The 13,920-nt window shown below is 49.4% G+C and overlaps 7 protein-coding genes across 7 annotated transcripts; 3 read left to right on the forward strand and 4 right to left on the reverse strand.

Moving 5' to 3' along the window:
• Window positions 1-169: 169 nt before the first annotated feature.
• I303_107572 (uncharacterized protein) lies at window positions 170-2,243 on the reverse strand (the record flags this gene model as incomplete). Its single annotated transcript, XM_065969620.1, has 5 exons — window positions 170-826; window positions 884-957; window positions 1,071-1,262; window positions 1,319-1,925; window positions 1,968-2,243. 5 exons carry the CDS (start codon window positions 2,241-2,243, stop codon window positions 170-172), a joined length of 1,806 nt encoding a protein of 601 aa, XP_065825692.1.
• A 314-nt stretch (window positions 2,244-2,557) lies between these two features.
• I303_107573 (uncharacterized protein) lies at window positions 2,558-4,430 on the reverse strand (the record flags this gene model as incomplete). The annotated part of the gene is made up of 6 exons (XM_018410847.1): window positions 2,558-3,450; window positions 3,503-3,628; window positions 3,690-3,851; window positions 3,905-4,007; window positions 4,066-4,124; window positions 4,187-4,430. 6 exons carry the CDS (start codon window positions 4,428-4,430, stop codon window positions 2,558-2,560), a joined length of 1,587 nt encoding a protein of 528 aa, XP_018259515.1.
• Window positions 4,431-4,990: 560 nt separating this feature from the next.
• I303_107574 (uncharacterized protein) lies at window positions 4,991-6,094 on the forward strand (the record flags this gene model as incomplete). The annotated part of the gene is made up of 4 exons (XM_018410848.1): window positions 4,991-5,353; window positions 5,407-5,749; window positions 5,806-5,981; window positions 6,038-6,094. The coding sequence occupies 4 exons, from the start codon at window positions 4,991-4,993 to the stop codon at window positions 6,092-6,094; spliced, it is 939 nt and encodes a 312-aa protein (XP_018259516.1).
• A 373-nt stretch (window positions 6,095-6,467) lies between these two features.
• I303_107575 (uncharacterized protein) lies at window positions 6,468-7,797 on the reverse strand (the record flags this gene model as incomplete). The annotated part of the gene is made up of 2 exons (XM_018410849.1): window positions 6,468-6,880; window positions 6,930-7,797. The coding sequence occupies 2 exons, from the start codon at window positions 7,795-7,797 to the stop codon at window positions 6,468-6,470; spliced, it is 1,281 nt and encodes a 426-aa protein (XP_018259517.1).
• Window positions 7,798-8,176: 379 nt separating this feature from the next.
• On the forward strand, window positions 8,177-9,407 carry I303_107576 (uncharacterized protein; the record flags this gene model as incomplete). Its single annotated transcript, XM_018410850.1, has 5 exons — window positions 8,177-8,201; window positions 8,251-8,312; window positions 8,378-8,594; window positions 8,653-9,140; window positions 9,204-9,407. 5 exons carry the CDS (start codon window positions 8,177-8,179, stop codon window positions 9,405-9,407), a joined length of 996 nt encoding a protein of 331 aa, XP_018259518.1.
• Window positions 9,408-9,628: 221 nt separating this feature from the next.
• I303_107577 (uncharacterized protein) lies at window positions 9,629-12,266 on the forward strand (the record flags this gene model as incomplete). Its single annotated transcript, XM_065969621.1, has 13 exons — window positions 9,629-9,872; window positions 10,015-10,297; window positions 10,367-10,453; window positions 10,506-10,647; window positions 10,789-10,853; window positions 10,900-10,943; window positions 10,986-11,104; window positions 11,279-11,285; window positions 11,331-11,430; window positions 11,493-11,680; window positions 11,742-11,764; window positions 11,866-12,195; window positions 12,255-12,266. The coding sequence occupies 13 exons, from the start codon at window positions 9,629-9,631 to the stop codon at window positions 12,264-12,266; spliced, it is 1,644 nt and encodes a 547-aa protein (XP_065825693.1).
• A 13-nt stretch (window positions 12,267-12,279) lies between these two features.
• Window positions 12,280-13,498, reverse strand: I303_107578 (uncharacterized protein; the record flags this gene model as incomplete). The annotated part of the gene is made up of 6 exons (XM_018410852.2): window positions 12,280-12,320; window positions 12,374-12,521; window positions 12,584-12,745; window positions 12,801-12,919; window positions 12,977-13,198; window positions 13,252-13,498. 6 exons carry the CDS (start codon window positions 13,496-13,498, stop codon window positions 12,280-12,282), a joined length of 939 nt encoding a protein of 312 aa, XP_018259520.2.
• Window positions 13,499-13,920: the final 422 nt, after the last annotated feature.

Genomic DNA, 13,920 nt, shown 5'->3' on the forward strand with positions numbered 1-13,920 from the left:
CAGACTAGGAAGTTCTATTCAGGATGGAAGCAATGGGCCCTAATACCAGTGAGAATTTTGTCGATGTTCCTCATGAAAATACTCGCAGCCTGTTGATTATATGCATTTGTGTGATGGCCTAACGTGTTTCAATTATATCATAGTGTCCATGTAATGCTTCGACCTTGACTCATGCCGCCTGAGCTTGCGTTTGAGCCAGCTGATCCTGCAAAGCCTTCTTCTCAAGCTCTCTCCACCACTCAACCCGCCTTTCAAACGCCCTCGACCCTTCTGTCGGACTAGCAATTATCCTTATACCTTCTTCTGCCAAATCGGACCGTTCTCCCTCTCCACCTCTCAACTTTCTCCTCGCCATCCGACACTCTTTAATCACCTGATCAAACCCGACCCATTTCCTGCTTTCGCTTCTGGTCCGCTCCCATCCCCATCTAGCTTTGTACGCTACTCCAACACTACACGAGTTCCATTGCGCGTCTTGCCATTTCCCATCGAGGTATTCGACATTCTTACAGACCTGAGTGTTGAGGACATCCGCGATCATACTCAGGATTGTCCGATTCGCACTGGCTCCACCAGTAGCATAGACCCTTGTGAGTCGAGGAATGGAGATGTCGATATTGGCGGTTGATGGGATGGATAGGTCGGTCCTATCGTCTAAAATGGAGGAAGAACGAGATCGATAGTTGAGTAGTTGAGATTCAAGGATGGAGATGGCTTCTTTACGCGGATCAGAAAAGTTTTCAACTCGTTTAGCTGTTGCAGCTTCGAAGAATGGTCCAGCGGAAACGTCGGTCACGTATTTGTAGACTCCATGAGCACCGTGAGGCTAAGCACGAAGTCAGTGAGCAGCCTAGACTTGTCTCCAGTACGCAAAAGGACTGACCACTATATCAGGCAGCAACCACCAGAACGCAGCCTGGTAAGGCAGATCATCTACCGAGACAGGCCGCAAAGCCTCTACGGCGGCGTTGAAAGCATCCCAAGACTTGTTGAAGTACAGATCCCGCACATGTTCACGAGTCAAAGAACCATCTGATCGTCAGCGATGTACGGTTATAATTATGACTCACTCTTGTAGACCAGCATGTTGAAGTACCGCAAAGGTTCTGCGCCTTCTCGCTTATTCTTGTCCTGCGAGCTGGGTGGAGCAATTTGAGCGGGATGATAAAACGCATGGAAGTCTGGGTGAGGATGATATTTATGTGTCGACACGAGAACGACATCCGAAGTACCGAGTGATATGAGACCCTCACTCTCACGGACTACAGACTTCGTGGTCATTCAGGTAGACATATCGATACAACCAAGGTTTACTCACGAGTCAGACTGAGGAACGTTGCAGGATTGTCGCCCGTTCCAGGGAACACCAAGCAATCCGGGCTAAACCCATATCTCTCCACGTACCACCTTCCAATATGTCCCACGACTCTTCCTCCATCAGTCTCAACGGTCCCCAGCTTTCGCGCTAACTCCGCGGCCCCTTCCTTCCCGGCTATAGCTTCTAACAATTGCTGAGACCAACCTCTTTCCTTCTTGTTCATCGTCCACAGGTTCATCCCGCAGACATCGCTCTCGTCTATCCCCTTCACCTCCCCATCTAAACACAGGAGAGTTGTTATTGCACTACTGACAAGACTGATCCGATCTGTCGCTTCATACGCTGCAGGATCGATCCGCTTGAATCGCATAATTTGCGAGCCCGTAAACCGCTCGTGCGCTTTCGACCCTGTGATCTGTGCAAGGGCACCTGCGCCGCCCACAGCAGCTTCCAATGCATCGCATTCTCGGGTCGTAGATGAATCTTGCCAGTTGGGTATGACGGAGCGAGAGAATGCGTCGCCGAATTGCGGGAGGAGTGGAGAAGCGGGATCCGGCGAAGCTAGGATCTCGGAGGATGCTCTCGACCAGTATACAGATGCATGTTGCTGATGATTATCAGCTTCAATTTTGCTAATTCATTTGCTCACCTGTCCAGCTGCTGCTACACCTCTGATCTTCTCTGCGTCCCATCCGAGCTTCTTGATCTTCTCGAACAGCTTATCCATCGCTTCAACCAGCATCAATACCGGTGAATTGACTTCCCCATTCTGCCCAAATTTCACGCCTCCTTTCGTTCCATAATGCGGCAAGTCCGAGTCGAAATGTATGCTGCATTCCGAGATCACATCGAGGTTGACAGAGAGCAGTGAGGCTTTGAGCGACTGCGTCGATGCGTCCAAACCCAGGAAGTACGGTGCTGACATCGTAAAGAGAGGACTGTAAAGTTAATTAATCGGCCTGGGGGATCGTCGACTAGGGTGGTATGGTGTGTCACATGTTTATGTAGGCACAAGGGTAAAATGATCTCGGTCGATTGGCGGGTTTTTCCCCGCACCGGCGTAATTCAGGTGGAAAGCGTAAGTTGAAAGTAGCAGTCAAAATAGGGCCGAAAACAGAAAGATAGATAAAATTTCATCATGCATGCAATCATAGATCCTCGTTGACATGGTATATAGACTAGACCTGTTGCGGATCCCGCTCCGAACACCGAAAGCCTTTCCCCCTTGGATGATGAAATTTAGACCCGTGCGTCATCGATGACATGTCCCGCATCGTCCTTGTGGTTCTGGACCCGCCTCGCTTGCTCATGATGCGTGTCATCTTCGTACAGGAATGCCAGCTCCTCGATGGTCTTGCCGTGAGTTTCCGGGAAGAGGAAGAAGATGAAGACGATTTCGAACGCGATGAATACGCAGTAAGAGCACAGGTATTTCCACCCTGCGTTCTTCATTCCGATCGGATTGACGAAAGTGTTGAGGAACAACGCGGCTCGAGAGAACCATTGGAACACCGACGCACCCCTCGTTCGGATCTGGTAAGGGAAAAGCTCGGGCAGGTAGGCGTAAGACAAAGCGTTGAAAGCCATATTGTAGCATGGCTGATAGATGAAGATCAAGGCGATGACGAGACCCGACCATGATTTGCTTCCGGTAGCGGCGTAACGAGCCGAAGCGGCTGTCCAAATGACGAAGACCGTAAGAATGGATATCGTACAGGTGAGATACACTTTTCTTCGGGGGTATCGAGAGGAGAAGAATGCGATGGTGAAAGCTGTGATAGCGCCCCAGAGTGTGATTGAGAGGTTGATAGATTGTTTCGTGAGGGAATCGGTGATACCGACATTGACGAGGATAGGGGATAAGTAGTAACTGATCAATCCGTTTCCGGACCATTGAGTTGCAAGACCAAGGAAGGCAGCGATCAGAGCTCGACGTCGGTTTCCCTTGGTAGCAATCAAGGCGCTCCAGCTTTGCTTGGCGATCTCCTTTTCGAGTGCGAGTGTCTGCTTGATTTGGGCGAATTCTGCGTGGGCAAACTCGGAATGCTCATCTCCTTCAGCGTGGTACTTGACCAACACAGCTAAAGCTTCGGCATCTCTTTGTTTCGAGATCAGCCATCGAGGGGATTCGGCTATTGTTGGTGTCAGCATCATTTTGCTGAGTGCATTGACTGATCCACTCACGGATCAGATGAATAAAGCCAAGCGTTACGAGTGCTGGGAGGATCTGGAAAATACTAGGGATCCTCCAAGCCCAGTGACTTTTCATCCGGAAAGTAGCGATGGTGATGATAGCCGCGAGGGATGAACCTGGCATTCATGCAAGGTCAGATCGGATCATGTACCTCTATGATAGAGCATAGTGACCTACCTGTGAAGAAGAAAGCGTTGAAAAGAGATCCGAGACGTGCTCGTTCTTTAGGATGAGCCAATTCACTGATCAAATTGGACGCTCCGACGATGGCAGGAGTGATACCGACACCAATAATAGCTCGAGAGGCCATGAACATTCCTCTGTCTTGAGAAGCAGTTTCTGTAGGGGGATACATTAGCATGACTGACGCATCACTAGTGTGATCAACCCACGTATAGCAGCTCCGATGCAGATGATCAGACACCCAAGTTGCGTTGTGAGTTTTCGACCAAATCGATCCGCGATGTACGGTACAAATGGTACCGAGACGATGGCCTATGGAAGCATTACATCAGTGACCTTTGCATCAATCGAACTGAAAAATATCGCTCACACCCAAAGCATACATCGATCCAATGAGACCAAGTATCGTTCCCGTGGGATTGTGGAAGTCTGCGCGCGTTTAAGCAGATCAGCATTACACACCGTTAAAATTCTTTCGAGGTGGAGCTTACAGCTGTTCCAAAGCGGCACGGACTGAAGACCGTTGGTAACGGACGCATCGTATCCTGATGTTGTCTCGACACAAAGCACACTTCCGATGAAGGTAATGTACAATCGTCTCAAATTCGGTTTCTTGTACCAAGGGATACGATCTTGAGCGGCCAGGTTCGATACCACATTATCGTAATCGACCGCATCGCCGGAATATTCGATCTGTTGCGCCTCTTGCTGCTTCTCTTCGGCTACGTTGGACATCGCGTATGGATCTCCTCGCGTCTCTTGATGGTTGAGTGTTGGGGCTGAAGAACGAGATGACCAGTAACAATCCGCGTATTTATAAGAATCAAGCGTTGACTTTGAAATTGATCAATCCCCGCAAAGAGTATCTTGGGACAAGGGGTCCCTCACTAAAAATAAGGATATATCCACTATCTTGATCGCCGGGAAACACCGTAGGGGCAAGACGAGAGGGAGATGATGAGAAATAAGTAAAATCAGAGAAGGGTTACGGCATAAGAGTAATACCGAAGATCTGGGTGTTCCGCCTCATGCCAGGTCAGATATTGGGCGTGGACCGAGACAACACGTCACTTGACTTGCTGTTAGGGTCTCGGTGAGCTGAGAGGTGTTCTGATGGGCTAGGCACTTTCAGGTCACCGGAAGACAGCGTGCAAATCCGGCTGGATCGGAATTGGTGGCCAGGATGGATATTCTCGTGGTGCAGCAGAGCTATTAGAGGGTGATGATGTCTTGAAATTTCGAAGTCCTCATTCCTGCAATTGCGATCACTAAACGAACACCTGTTGATCACCACCATGGCACCAGTAGCTACCACCACGACGATCACCGAGACTATCAAAGCTCCTGCGAAGCTCGTGCTTCGTGGCGATCAGGAGGAGCCGAAGCAAAATGCGCACAAGTCGAATCTGGCGAAGAACCCCTTTGAACGAGTTTGGAGGGGGAACAAGGAAGGTACTATACGGATGGGTGGCGTGCCTAAATTCGACGATCTGTATGAAGAGAGGAAATGGGTCAAAGAGCATATGGCAGGAGCGTTTAGGTTCTGGGGAAAACTTGGGTTCGGCGAAGGAACGGCTGGCCATATCACAGTGCGAGATCCCGTATTGAAGGACCATTATTGGATGAACCCGTTCGGAATGCATTTCTCCATGATCAAGGTGAGTCTGTCGCCCCATTGTCTGACCACGATGGAAGACTGACGAGTCAGTAGGCATCCGACCTATGCCTGGTCAGCCCAGATGGATACGTCACAGAGCATGGTGCTCAACTACCCATAAACGAAGCCGGATATGTGATCCATCACACCCTGCACAAACTCCGTCCGGATGTTGTTGCCGCCGCTCATTGTCATAGTATACACGCCAAGACATGGTCTGCGTTCGGCCGTCCGATCGACATCATGCAGCAAGACGCGTGTCTGTTCCATGACAACTTGTCGGTATATGCCAATTACGGCGGAATAGTCCTTTCCGACCAGGAAGGAAAGAACATCGCCGATGCTCTAGGACCTAAGAATATGTGTGTCATCATGCAGAACCATGGTCTACTTACTCGTGAGCGATTTTTATTTGCACGACCGGGGCGATTACTGAACCAAATGCATGACTAGTCGGGAGAACCGTCGACGAATGTGTATACCTATTCGCCCTGCTCGAAAAGACATGTCAACAGCAATTGCTAGCCGAGGCTGCTGAGGCAAACGGACTCAAGAAACGGATCATCGCGCCTGAAGATGCCGCTTACACAGCTGAGAACAATGGCTATTGGGAAACGATGTACAACAATGTGAGTTCTCTTTGAGCAGGACGACAGAGGGTCCATGCTGACATTCAAGTCTACAGTTCACGCCAGAGTTCGAGCTGCTCAAGAAAGAGACAAACGGTGAATTCTTGCAATAATTGTAGATAATTTCATTAAATGCATGTATCCTTTGCATAGATTTGTCATTTGATAAGCAGCTATCTTCATCTTCCCTTGGGCTACCCCTCGACTCGTTTGTCAGAATTGCCAGTAGGCTGGTCACTGCCAACGTTTACTTGGCCCCGACATTTGAAAACTGTAAGCAGTTGGACTGAAAAGTCCGCGTTTCCTCCTTATGATTTCGGATGTAGGCAAGTGTTTCATATGCTAAGTCACTCGAACGGCACTCATGAAACCTGCAACTCGACCTAGCGGAATATTGGGGTTCATGCAAACATGCGTCGATAATGATCGTGACACCTTGAAAGGGGGGAAATCCGGATGCATGCTAATTCATTCTGTATCAAACTACTAATGCACGCCTAAAGCCTTCCTACCAGCAGGATTGGTGATATCTTTGATAGTCCCGTGGAGCTTATAATCGGTCTCAACTCTTCCCTGAGGGAAATCCGGAGGAGGACATCCCTTGAGGAACAGCTCGAGCTGCTTTTCGACGTATTCTGCGTTTTGAGGGCAGTCCGGAACAGCTGGAATATACATGACTGAAGAATCGCCTTTCCCGATGTGCTCTTTCTCGACAGCGTGTACCACGTCGCACTGCCAAAAGACCATGTCACCAGGATGGACCGTGGGTACCGAGATCATGGTCTCTTCGAGCTTCATGTGAGGGTGAGTCGCGTCGGAGAATTCGAAAGGTCGAGCGGCACCTGAAACCCCCGCATCGGCTGCTCGGCTGACCCCATGGAAGGTGGAGCTTGTCAAGTCTATCAGACGATGTAAGCTTGATCCTGCGATGAGAAATAGTAGACTTACCAAACTTCCAATTGTCTGGTTTCAGGTAAGCTGGATCGGAAGTCTCAGTGGTCGCAGAGAAGAAAGGTCGCAGCATGATGTATGCGGTAGAAAGGAGGATATCGGGGAATACTTTGAGTGTACCCTCTCGCGGGGAGGTATCGCTCAGAGCGAGCCAGCCCTGGAATGTTCGGAAAATACTTGCTTGATTAGGGAGTCCCTTTGTTGAGATCCGTGCGCCGATTCTGCCCTTCAGGGAGTATGGGTTGTGTTTTCGCCAGTCTCCTTTCAGGACGTTCTCGAAACATGATCGGAATTTAGCATCTTGCCATCGTTCAATTGATCCTCCGTCCATGTGAGGAGGATGAGCGCCCCATGCGAAACCGGGCTGACGAATCCTGAATCTGTCGATATAGGTCAGTGGCTCGTCGAGATTGACGGGTTCTTTATCCGATGAATGGGTGTAAAGGTTGTTGCACCATGTTTGAGTCGCAAGAACATTCGGATGAGATCGAGCAAGGATTTGAGGCTTGGTGTGGAAGATTTGGAAATACTGAGGGTTGTTTTCAGGTGTTCCCTCGACATCTGGATTGCTAGATACGAACTTGTCGAGACCTGATTTGTATCCTTCGGCTTCGTCTCTGGGTACCACGTTTCGAATCACAAAAGACCCTTTGCGTTTCAGCTCAGAGAGCTTCTCGGGGGACAGGGTTTGCAGCTCGGAGTAGTCGACGATAGGAAGGTAAGATGGACCTTGTTCGGCTATATCCCGAGTGACTTGAGCCAGTTCCTCGAGGATCTCGGACCACGCTTGGGTAGCTCGGGGTTCGAAGTCTGGGTACGACTTTGCGATCTCTTGCTTCAGCTGTACAAAGGAGTCAATTGACATGATGGCGATGTGATATTGCAGCTATTATCGAGTTACTAGTGAAGCTGCAGAATAGCTAGCCGTCCATCCTCTTACATATATGTTTTCAGCGTCACCAGACAGAGCGACTCGGGATATCCGTCATAGCCTTGGCTTCGGAGCACCACAACAAACAAGTCGCCGCGAAGTTACCGCTTGGACCACGTGTGAACTTTTCAAGGCAAAATGACCAGCCGCTTTAGGCGGAATGTCTTGGGGTGTTCGGGGACATTACACCGAGATAGGATCCACCAGATGTCTACCTCCTTGAAGAGAAGAGCAATCGTATTAAGGCTTGATGTCATCTAACGTCAGGTAGCTGATACTGCAACGTCAAAAGTAAAGATATTTGTACTTCACGATGGCACCTAAAGTCCTGTTGATGGGTGAGTCAGGGATACTAGTCGCTTCGTGTAGCAGCTAAATGAGAAGTAGGTGAGCTGTATTGGGCTGGCAAGGATGCGGAACAGTTGTTAGGTGGAATCGCGGATGTTGTGGTGAGTCCATTGGCGAGCTAGGTCCGGGGGAGAGGGACTTGTAGCTGATTTTGAGCCTGCACCAGTCCATGGAGTCATCATCGCGCGAGGAGCTGTTTAAGGATTTCGCTAGCGGGGGACGTTACAGCGATGTCGTCGCAATTTATCATGAGCATCTCTCCGATAAGATAACTGGACACCCAGACACAGATTTTATGAATGCTCTACCTTCATCGTGTAAATGGTTCGCGCACAAAGGGGCAGGCTATGACTCGGTCGATGTGCACACTGCTAAATCCCGAGGTGAGTGCTTGCTTATCAATCCCCAATTTCAAATGCTAACTGATTCTTTGTTGATTAGGTATCGGAGTTTCCAATACGCCTGGAGCGGTTGACGAAGCCACTGCTACCACCGCTGTCTTCCTGCTTATAGCAACAATGCGAAGATTCAGTCAATGCGAGGCAGTCCTCAGAGCAGGCGGTTTCGTCGCAAAAGGTGTAGAGGAAAGTGCAAGAGATCTGAGTGGGAAGACCGTGGGTATCCTGGGAATGGGTGGAATTGGATTACAGATGGCCAATTATATTCGACCTTTCGGTTGCAATCTGGTGTACCACAATCGAAAACCCAATGCTCTCGCTCCTCCCGACGTCAAATATATCGCCGATCTCTATGATATGCTAGGTCAAGTAGATGTCCTGATGGTCAGTATACCTCTAAGCGAGAAGACGAGGGGTTTCATCGGAGAGAAGGAGATTAGAGCTATGAAGAAAGGCAGTATCATAGTGAATACGGCCAGAGGACCGGTCATCGACGAAGAGGCAATGATCAAGGCCCTGCAGGACGGTCATGTGAGTACAAATTCGTATTATAGCTTGACCACACGAGACGTTGATCACTGTGCTTGGCTGCAGCTCGGCTCTGTCGGACTTGATGTCTTTGTGAAAGAGCCTGAAGTGGATCAGAGATTGAGGGATATGCCCCATGTTACACTTTTACCCCACGTCGGTACGGAAAACCAAGATGCTAGACGGAAGATGGAAGTCACGGCTTTGACCAACATCAAGGAGTATCTGACTAACGGGGTTGGGCCTAACCTGGTTCCCGAATGCAAATAAGTAGATGCATGGAATATACAGTTGATATGTGATCAGTATATGCACGCACCGAAAATCGGATGGCGACGTGTGTTGAGTGACCGGTAAAGATGACCCGGTCCAATGTTTGCGCCGCAATGATCCAATGACAGCATTTCCGTATCACCTCTTTCTTCACGTCTTTTCAATATGGTCAGTCATTGCTCCATCTTCCGGCTTCCCTATATGTCCTTCGTATCACTATGTCAGACACCAGCGCTTCAAGAAGTACCGAGCTGAGCTTACTCGAATCGTGCAAGCAAGAGCTAGCCGGAGCAAAGGAGTTCAAAGCGTTACGCTTATTGCAGTCTGTAGAAGACAGACTGCGAAATGGACAATCATCGACTCCTGCAGATCGATCAACGCCCAGCAAACCAGCCCCATTCGTCGCCTGTACCCTCTGTCGCCAATGCAAAGCTAAATGCGTGATCTCCGAGCCATCCACCGGTCAGTGCGATCGATGCAAGGCTACGGGGTGTAAATGTGTATTTGAGGGTCATAAGCGGGGGCGTAAACGGTGAGCCATACCGACAGTGATTACGCTGATATGCCAGGACTCGAGGGATCAACGTTGCTCCTGTCATTGCAGAGGAACCATCGGCCTTCAATGACAATGACGGGATCGGCACATCTCGATCACCCCACATGTCAGTCATGGATATGAACAGTGACGAGGACGAAGACGAGAGTGAATCGGTCCATCAGAACCAACCGCAATCAGCCGCACACCCCTCACAATTCATCTCGCGGTCTAGTAGACCCCTATCGCTTCAGAGCTTGCTCAATCCAGTCGCACACGGTGGACAGCTTAGAACGTCAAGAGGATCTCCGAGGGAAAAGAGAGGAGATGTCGTTTCTAGGGGTATTATATCGTTGGACATGGCTCGGAAGCTGTTTGACTTGTGAGTGATGATAGTTACTAGGCCATGCTGATACCACAGCTTCTTCCAAGCCTTGAACCCCATCATTCTCCTCTTCGACCCATATCTTCACACGTTCGATTACGTGCGAGCGAAAAGCAGCTTCTTGTGAGCCTTTCTCAGCCAGACCCGGTCAACAACCGTTAACGGCACAGTCTAGATTCACGACTATCCTCGCGTCTTCCGCTCGTTTCATTGCCCCTTCCATCTCGAGACTGCTAGCTAGGATCGTAGCGGAGTATTCGGTGCAAGCTATATTCGGCGGTCGTAAAACAGTGGAAACGGTGCAAGGTTGGATGATGGTGAGTTACGAACCTCTTCTGGCATTAGCTTACAGTTAGGTGTACTTCTGGAAACCGCCGAAAGACAAAAGAGCGTGGACATATGTTGGCTTGGTGTGCCGTACAGCGACAGAAATCGGACTAGATCATACACTTGTAGAGGATGAAGTCGGTGCGACTGACTTGCAAAAGAGAGAACGACGCAATTGTGTGAGGACGTGGATGCTGTAAGTGAGGGTCATCACTTCGCCCTCGCTGCTGACACCCTTTCAGAGCCTTCATGATGGACCGAGCAATGGCTGCTACAGTCGGGAGAGGTGAGTGAAGTGACTATCGAAGGGTAGCTGACAGCCGCGAAGATTGGACATTACGCCCTCGTAATTCTATCATACAACAAGCAAGGCGATTCTCCGACCACCCTTTGCGGGAACATGGTGACGCTGTCATTGCCGGTTTCACTGAGCTACGAGCTATATCTGTGAGTAATTCTGGCAAAGTGATCAGCGCTGAATGAGTCAGTCGGCGGCGATGGATGAGCTATCCCCAGGGAAGTTTGGAGGAAGTACGGATAATCTGGATGTCACAAGGAAACTCCTAAGTGAGTGCTGAATGTGGGAAAATGATCGTTTAAGCTGACTCATTTCTATCTCAGCTATCAAGTGGGTTCGCTCAATGTTTGGAAATGGTCTGACCATGCTACTTAGCTACGACCTCGACGAGTGGAGAACATTTTGGCAGACAGAAACGGATAGATTCTGCTCGCCCCCGATCTACATGGCATTCCTCATCTTCTTCGAGCTTCATGTGAGTGATTTTCTCGCTCAGACGCCGCTGACATGTTCTCAGATACGCCTCACTCTGAACAGCTTCGCCGTGAATCTGCAAGACACCATGAACGGTTTCAGCCCATCGATGTTCGACACCAAAGTGCAACAAGCAGAACGCTATTGCTACGACCTGGCTACCAGAAGTCTTTCTCAGATACGGACAATATATGACATCGACGCGAGTATCCTATATCATGCCCAGGACAGCGTATCCATCATGGTTGCGTGTGAGTGGATTCCCGCTTTCTCTAAAACTATACTCTGAGCTAACGTGTTACTATAATATAGACGCGGCATGCTTCCTGCGAGCTGTGAGTCCAACTTCAGGTGAGCACAGCTGACAGCGCAGCTCGTCAACAGTTCAAACTTCATGGAAAGCGAACGGTTGGGCGCTATCTCCTTGATCGCTCAGACATCGAGCATGTTCAAGCAAGTCAGCGAGAACACAGAAACCACTGCCGCATTACAGGCCGACTTTCTCGAAAGTCTCACTGCGCATACTGAACAAGCCCCTGCGCCGAATGTGGATTTTTCGATGTTTCAGCAAGCCTTCGATGGCGCTGTACCCATGCCTCTGCTTGATAATGATTGGCTCAGTGATTTCATGCACACTGCGAACCTCTTCAACGAGCCGAACATTGTGCTAGGGGAGGAACAGCCGTCGAACCAGCCGAACGCGTTACTCCCTCAGCAGCTTGATGGTACAGATTTGGCCAATCTATCTGAGGTGGATTGGGATCCAGTGAGTCTCAGTACATACAGAAGTAAGCTGACGAACAGATCATGGCGCAATGGCTCCAGCTCCCCAAATGACTCATGCATCCGATCAATCACTATCATCCAGTCCAACGTAGTACCTATATCCGACTAGGCCAAGTCAGCAGCCTGCAACTCGTGGTGATCCTAAAGTGGGGACTCACTGATATCACTGAAATCGCAATATCTAGCTCTCTGACCTTTTGTTGCATCGGCAATAGATTGGATATCTTCCCGAGTGAGCTGTAATACCTTGAGATTCTCTTCGATTCGAGAAGGAGTGACGGATTTCGGCAAGACAGAGCAGCCCTCCTGAGTGACAAAGTGTCAGATCATCCTACTATGCTGCAGATCAACACGCTGCAAATACCCACCGACAACTGGAGACTGATCAAAACGTTGGCTGGCGAGATGTCGTATTTCTTCGCCAATGCTTGTACAGCAGGATTCTTCTGTATGGGTGGTAGCGGATCCCTGTCGGCAAAAGAAGGGTTGGTATTACCTAGGGGACTGTACGCTGTGACGTGAAGGCCGATCTGCGACATGAAAGGGTCAATGACGAATCTCTATAGCAGCAGTGGGGTTACTAACCTCCTTGTGGTACTTCATGAACGCATTTTGAGGGAGATATGGGTGTCTCTCCAGTTGATGGACTGCAGGCTTGATCCGACAATTTTTCCACAAATTCTCAATCTCAATTTTAGAGTAATCTACCAAAGGTGGTCAGACGGGCTGACATCATTGGACGGTGTTGCCACATCACTCACTGGAGATACCAATGTTCCGCACCAGTCCTGCATCTACACATTCTTCCATGGCTTTCCAAGTATCCACATATGATATATCTAAAACCTTGATATCGAAGTTATCGTTAGGATTCGTGTCCGTCGCAGCAGGGTAGTGCATCAACCACAGGTCGATGTAGTCCAGCCCCAACAGCTCAAGGGATTTCTGACAGGCTTTCTTCACATCTTCCGGCCGGTGGTCGTCTATAGATACATCAGGCCTTATCATTCGGAGCGAGTCCGGTCGGTAAACTCACCATTCCATAGCTTGGTGGTGACCCAGATATCTTTCCTATCGATACCAGATTGCCTTATGCCCTCTCCAAGCGCTTTCTCGTTTCCGTATATAGTCGCACCGTCTATGTGTCTGTATCCTACCTTGATTGCATGGGCGACGGCCCGGCTCAATGCTTCAGGTTCGCTTTGCCAGCATCCGAGACCGATAGAGGGGAGCTTGTCCCCGGAAGGCAGCGTGAAGTGTGTCGGAGGCTTGGCAATGGTCATGGCGTCTTCAGTGATTCTACTGATCTTGAATGTTCTCTACAATATGTTTTTAATGTCTACAGGGATGATTTGTGCTGTGGTAGCCATACTAGGAAGGATGAGAGCAATAGGCGGCCTGGATATGAGTGGAATTATGTCGTGGGCGCCGCCCACAAGTTGCCCACTTTAATTTGATCCCTTTCAAACCCCACCTTGCACACGATTTGCTTCTACCATGGTTGGCTATTGAAGCCATCCGGACAGAAGTAGTGCGTTTAGTAAAAGGTGTTGATGCTCTCAATATCGCATAAAACTCTTCATCACGCAGGTACAGCTGCAATCAAGCAGTATTTAATAGGACTGTCTAATGTATTTATCTTTCTCTGCCTTTCCCGATACAACGTCGCTTCCGAGATTTCCTATTTCTTCAACACTGATTTCTA

This window comes from Kwoniella dejecticola, chromosome 10 (assembly GCF_000512565.2).
Source record: "Kwoniella dejecticola CBS 10117 chromosome 10, complete sequence".
NCBI classification, from domain to species: Eukaryota; Fungi; Basidiomycota; class Tremellomycetes; order Tremellales; family Cryptococcaceae; genus Kwoniella; species Kwoniella dejecticola.